The 6,628-nt window shown below is 32.9% G+C and overlaps 1 protein-coding gene across 1 annotated transcript; it reads right to left on the bottom strand.

Moving 5' to 3' along the window:
• Positions 1-2,176: 2,176 nt before the first annotated feature.
• Positions 2,177-6,330, bottom strand: LOC132704868 (uncharacterized). The gene is made up of 4 exons (XM_060675167.1): positions 6,125-6,330; positions 3,714-3,843; positions 3,496-3,653; positions 2,177-3,434 (listed from the first exon to the last, which is right to left on the bottom strand). Exons 2-4 carry the CDS (start codon positions 3,841-3,843, stop codon positions 3,381-3,383), a joined length of 342 nt encoding a protein of 113 aa, XP_060531150.1. The 5' UTR covers positions 6,125-6,330; the 3' UTR covers positions 2,177-3,380.
• Positions 6,331-6,628: the final 298 nt, after the last annotated feature.

Here is a 6,628-nt window from a genome sequence, read left to right as displayed (position 1 = left end):
ATAATTTAGGGACGACCATGTACATGCGAGACCCTTTTCTAAATAGGGTCAAAAAACTTTGAACCGTTGTTTATAATAAAAAAGGGGTCAGCGACAGCCAGCATTTCGAGGGAATCGGCAAATGAACACTTATCTCCTCTTCTATCTTTACGTCGTTCTCCACGAATTTTGTTATTTTTCATCAACGCCCATGCTCTTGCCAGGTGTCCCACACTTTTATTTTTTCTCCCTTCCAAAAAACCCTCGCAGATACGATCTATAATACGCTTCACATAATTTCGATTTTGCGAGGGTTTGCAATAATAATTTGGGTGGTAAAGCTGATGTGTACTGCTCAAATCAAAACATTTTTCTTTAAATTGCTTGATTGTGGTTGATTAGAGCAAACACCAATATGATCTCAATATATTTCTTGATCGGTATAACAGGAATTTCACGTATTTCAACCTTTCTAATTCCAACTCCAACAAAAGATTAGTTCATCAAGATTCTTGGTGGCAGCTGTCCAACACTTAAATACTGTTTGTTCAAATGCTTGAGTTTATTAGAAAATTTCACCAGTGTGTCTCGTGTATTGAGACCACATTGGTGCACATTTGCACACAGTTTCTGAAACTGATATCATACAAAACTTCTGGATTCATTTTGCATCGAACTTGCTGACGTTTCGCCAATCATCCTGTTGGCTTCTTCAGAGCTTGACTGTAACTGTTTCAGTCAAGCTCTGAAGACGTATGTTATGGTGCATAGAGTTTAAATATCTAAGAAAATCTACTAGGGTTTCGACGTAGCATTTACATAATTTGGTTTTAGATGAAAGGTGTTCAGAGCTTTCTTCTCCAAGGCTTCTATAAATATATTCGCGTTGACTGGTGATAGTGGAGAACCCTGGAAACATATAATTAGTTGCATACTTCCCGTAGCAAGCATAAAAAGTAAAACCGTTTTGGTTATACCGTTTAATAAAAAAATAATTAAATTTTGCAGAAAAAAACGTGTCTTAGAGGCCAAAGCCCTATTGATTTGTTTGGTTTTAATTATTTGCGCATATCTGTCCTCTCCTTAAGTTGTTGAGCCCCACCACGGAAAACAACTTCTCCGGACGAACTTTGCTCACTTGTTCCAAAAAATAGCAATGCTTCCAAATGAAGTTGTTTGAAAATGCTTCAACAAAGGCATGTGAATTGACCTCATCAGTCCGGATGTCAAAGCATTAACCAACTTATGTGTGATGAGTGAGGAAGTAGCTAAATATTAAAATCCAGTATTTGTAGCTTCTAGTTACATTTAGTACATCATATAAAATAGTTCTGTTTGTGTAAAAATGAGATCTAGCGTTTTTTTTTCCTTTCACGCAATGATTGATTGATAATCCAGTTTCAGTCAAGCTTTGAAGAAGCCAACAGGATGATTGGCGAAACGTCAGCAATTTCGACTCAGCAAAAACTAAAAAAAGTATTGATTGATAATTAATTGAAGACCATAATGCAAAAAGGTGTTAACTCCCTTTTTTAGTTTTTAAATAAATTGAGCTAAAGTTTATCGCCTGAAACTTTTCATGTGACTTAATTTTAAATATTTGTAGATGTTATAATGTGCACATTGAAAAATTTTGTAGTAGGTAAAAAAAAAGTGTCAGTCAGTTGTCAGAATTATTGTTTATATATATATATATATATATATATATATATATATATATATATATATATATATATATATATATATATATATATATATATATATATATATATATATATATATATATATATATATATATATGAAAAGAGTGTTATATGTACAAAAACTATTTATTTAGCAACATTTTTGGATTCAATGACGCTTTTTTACAAAAAAAAAAACCTAAATTTAATTTTCTCCTCGTTTCAAATTATATTAGAAACCTCTGAGGTTTTCTGGGATGAAAGGAATCTGTTCCTGGGCATTGTCATTCGGATTCAGATTTAGTCAACTTTCTGTTTTTCCGTATATCAACACTTTTTCAATGCTCAGCAGCATCGAACGAATATTATATATATATATATATATATATATATATATATATATATATATATATATATATATATATATATATATATATATATATATATATATATATATATATATATAACTTTTTCATTTTCGTCTTTTTTTTTTCGATCTATAAGTCCTAGTTTTTGTGGCAATTGCTTAATATCAGTAAACTTATCGGCCATCCTTCTTATGTTAAAGGGCGTCGTTCTCCGTGCTTCAGTCATGATTAACAGGTATTGATCAACAGAGTAAATATTTTGATGTTTCCTAATCGCCTTTTCTACAGTAGCAAAATCTCTGTCAGAATCCATAAAAGTATCCCTTCAGGAAACTTGTGATCAATTTTCTTAAATCTGCCAGATTTTATCAAATAATGCCATAAGAGTCACTCCATGCTATTAGGTGATCAAAACTTCTATTTCCTTCTTTAATATTTTCGAGAAATGCTAATGTTGAACTACCTATTTCCTCAGGTCCTCGAGATCCTTCATCTTCGGTTCAAATTGAAAATACCCTTTACCGTTCTTTTGCTGTGTTAAAACTGAATGAACTCCTAGATTATAGAGCCATAAATGCCGTAAGTAAAAAGCTTTACCAGTAGAAATTTTTGGCAAAGGAAGTGTTTTCTGTAAATCAAATGTAACATAATGGATTTTATCGCTACTCATTGCAATTTGCCGATCCAATTTTAGTTATTCAAAAGCTTTTTCAAATTTGGCAACATGCTCTGCATTCCCTTCCACATCACATATTTTACAAGTATCGTTTTTGGGGAGAACCAAAGCCAGAATTAAAATCAATTTTTAAAATTTTTCTGTATGTGGCAAAAGAAACAGGAACAACGTTTTGGGCTGCTAACTGTTCTTTGTATAACTCATACATGTTTCTAATGGATAACCAGGATGAAAGACACATTCGATTTGGATTTTTATGTCTTGAATAATGGGACATCTCGGAGGGAAAAGATTTAATGTGTTCGGACACAGAATGTCGCTGTTCTTCAGAAGTTTGTGATGGCGACCCCTTTTATCGGGTTCCGAAGCTGTTCTCCCAGCAGATATTTGGTTTCTGATTGAATCGAGTTTCTTACGCCCAACGCTTGACAATGACATTACGGCTTCCTTACACACTTGTCGGCATTTACCTTCTGCTGTTCAAAAATTACCTAAATGATTTTTGAAGCTGTTTTTGAACACCAGATTGCTGCTTGACGGAAAATGGCTCCAAAACTCCAAAATGGTAAGATTACTTTTCACTGCATTTTAAATGACAAATTTCCCTGCAAGGGTACAGGGAAATTTTTCTGGAACCGGTATCCACCGGTTGCCACTATTTTGTTTCTGCTTCATTTAGTTACGTTTCCAGCACATTTTCAAGGGCCGCTTCTTCCTCAATCTCTTGTTCTTAAAAATACAAAAAAATAATTTTCTTTGGTAAATTCAAACGTAAAAATCAATACTTTACCATTACCGGCAAATTATCATTAGTAACGGCAACATCCGCGTAATGATTTTCAGATTCCAATTCCAATATTGGCGAGATGATTTTCTGAAGTCTGCACCTTGCACCTGACGTCGGTTTTTGCTTAGATTGTATTTCCCTATTAGCGGTATTACTGTCATCTAAAAATAGGTATATTATAAAAAAACATTAACGCTTGACAAAAATAATAATGTACGAACCTTCTTCTGATGGAAAAAATTCAGAGCCTGAATCTTCAAATGGATCGGGTAGTTCATAGTACAAATAATCACTTGCAACGTTTAATTGCGCAGCAAGATTACTAAATATTTTCTTTGTTCTATCTCGCATCTGCAAAATTTTATTAAAAACTCACAGTTTTCGCAATCCTTATTGCAATCAGCGGACACATTGGAAATGAAAGCATATGTAAGTTAAGTATATAAAACATAATGGTATTATCATCAACATTCAACTGAATAGGCATAAATAGGCAACATATATTTCTAAATTTCAATGCACCTTCCTAACACAACCCCGCAACACTCGAAAATAAAATTCCAACAAAACAAACACAGTAAAACCGGCAACGCTGATCTGCCGATGACTTTTTTGACCTTGAACGAAAAACTCTTAAGATGATCCCATATACAAACATAAATATTTGAGTTAACACGTTTTTACAAGATGAAATTATTTGTTTGGTAGAGATAACACTTTTAAGATTACCCGTCTACGAGAATTGGCCGCCATCTATGACTCGAAAGATTGATATGACTAACAAACAAAAAACGGAGTTAACACCTTTTTGCAAACAAAATCTAAAATAAAAAAAAATGAGTTAACACCTTTTTGCATTATGGTCTTCAATTGATTTTAAATGTTTTTCCTTCTTTGGGTCCGATGACTTTTGCCTGAACCAATTATAACTTGAGTTGTGCTTGTGTTTATTAGCGCATTGCACCGAAAAACCAGATCGATTTTTAGGATATTTCAAGTAATTCTCAAATGCTATATTTTGGGGAAGGATTAAGCCACTTTTAATCCTGCAAACCAAGACTTACATGATTTGATTTTATCTCGACTACTTTGGGGCGCCATAAAATATAAGATAGAGACAAACCGGCAAACCGCACTCTGCGAAAGCAAATTAAATTTTAACTCTAGCGTCCGTTAAAATGGTTTTCCTAAAGGGAGGTAATTTAGGGATGGTGTAATAATGTTGCCTTCAATTTAATGGTCAATATAGTTACTATGTACCAAAATTTATTACGTAGATAAATGATATAATTCAATAATTATTCAAAAATGAATTCAATATAGCTAAGTTTAGTGTTCTTAACAGTAACCATGGCGAGTTTGCCTATAAATAAGGTGAGTTGTACCAGATTCTTTCGCATTTTACTGTTGTACACACTAAGCAGTACTACCATTGAATAGCAAACAAATAATGAGAAAGTAAACGTCACGTAGATTCACCGCCAACGGACTTTGGAAAAAAGCTTTTCTGCTGGAAATGAGTTATAGGTTCACTGTTGTACAGTCAGGTTTCTAGATCAGTGCCATGTTTTTTTTTCAAATAATATCTAACAATCTTATCTTTTATTGATTATTATTAATATGGTGGATAATGCACAATTCACAGATTTTCAATGATAACATTGACGTAACTAGTAAAGCACCAGGGGAGGACGTAAGGAATTTCACCTGTCTATTTTGGCAGACATTGATGGTACGCCATTGATTTCTCTTGAAATAAAAATTATTCTTACAATCTCCAATTTGGTTGATTTTTTCAAAAAATCGAAGTACGACTACGAATTACGTAAACTCTGAGGTGTGTATCATGGTGGTAGGCTGTGTTTATATGAATTATAAATTCTGTTATCAAGGCGGTTACTTGGCAGTTATTTCGCATCAGTTTTTAAATTCAGTTCCTCGCGTGTTATTAATTTTGGAAAATAATTATTTCAAGAGCGCTTTCGTAATTGATTCATACTATATAGAAGAACATTTTCAAATGTACATGAAAGGTTCACTGAAACTCCAGAAATTGAAAGAAGCTGCTTTAAATTCTATTGATAAAAATCCTTAACTTGGTACTAGAAAAATTGTACCCATATCATATTCAACGAGTCCAAGCATTACTTTCCAGAGATTTTCCCTTGGGCGTTAATTTTTGTCAATGGCTTTCGGACAAAATTGCACATTTTTCCTTGTTTTACCAACAACAGATGAAGCTAGCTTTTCCAGAAATGCATTCAGAAATTTCCACAATAAATATTTGCCCCCCCCCCCCCGGCGAAAAACAATATCTGCGATAATCGAAAGGCGAAATTCCGTAAAAGAAAGTTGTGGTGCTATCACAGATATTTAGAAAATATATTTAATTTTGAAAACTTTCCCACCTCAACACTTCATATTAAGCTTTCTTTTTAAAATGGAACTAATCATTGACATTCGATTAGAAATCACCTCGTATATATCGCATTAGTTTCATATTCAATTTTGCGAATCTCTCTCTCAGGTCTGAGTAAGTTATCGGAGTATAGCAAAAAACATGATCTGAGATTGAAAGGTAGCAAAACTCCAGTATATTCCACGCAAAACAATTACGCAGTTACGTACGTACGTATATATATCTAGTTCATTGCTGTATGTCGTAAATTGACACAGGAATTTTGTTTGGCAGCGTAGAAATCCGTGTCAAAAAATAATATATTGCGCTTGAAACTTTATATTCCAGTAAGCATATTTTGAACTTTAAGCTACGGAAGAAACTATGAGAAACAACTGCCTTATTGTCCTCTTTTTGGTCGTTGTTTGTAACCTAAAAATATATCATCGAGTATAAGGTAAATGAATAAACTTAGCTATAATTACAAAACTTATTTGTACTTATCTTTTTCATAATATATCAATAAAAACTTCTGTGCCCAGTTATCACTCCAACATTTTTATGCTTGGTTTTACTTATAATGCTGTTAAAGCGTATAATACATTTCATAGATTTGTTCGACTAATTCAGTTATTGAACAACCAAAAAAACGACCTTCTATATTTGAATCCTCTTAGTGATTTGAACACTTTTCATTTATTTCCATATCAATTTCAGCTAAAAAAAGAACAATACGAA

This window comes from Cylas formicarius, unplaced genomic scaffold (assembly GCF_029955315.1).
Source record: "Cylas formicarius isolate icCylForm1 unplaced genomic scaffold, icCylForm1.1 PGA_scaffold_7__23_contigs__length_41026272, whole genome shotgun sequence".
Taxonomy (NCBI): Eukaryota; Metazoa; Arthropoda; class Insecta; order Coleoptera; family Brentidae; genus Cylas; species Cylas formicarius.
This window is presented reverse-complemented; position numbering and strand designations above follow the sequence as displayed.

Coding starts and splice junctions, on each gene's coding strand:
- LOC132704868 (XM_060675167.1), bottom strand. CDS start 3,843: ATGCGAGATAGAACAAAGAAAATATTTAGTAATCTTGCTGCGCAATTA. Junction 3,654..3,713: donor ATTTTTTCCATCAGAAGAAG/GTTCGTACATTA, acceptor ACCTATTTTTAG/ATGACAGTAATACCGCTAAT. Junction 3,435..3,495: donor ATGATAATTTGCCGGTAATG/GTAAAGTATTGA, acceptor TGTATTTTTAAG/AACAAGAGATTGAGGAAGAA.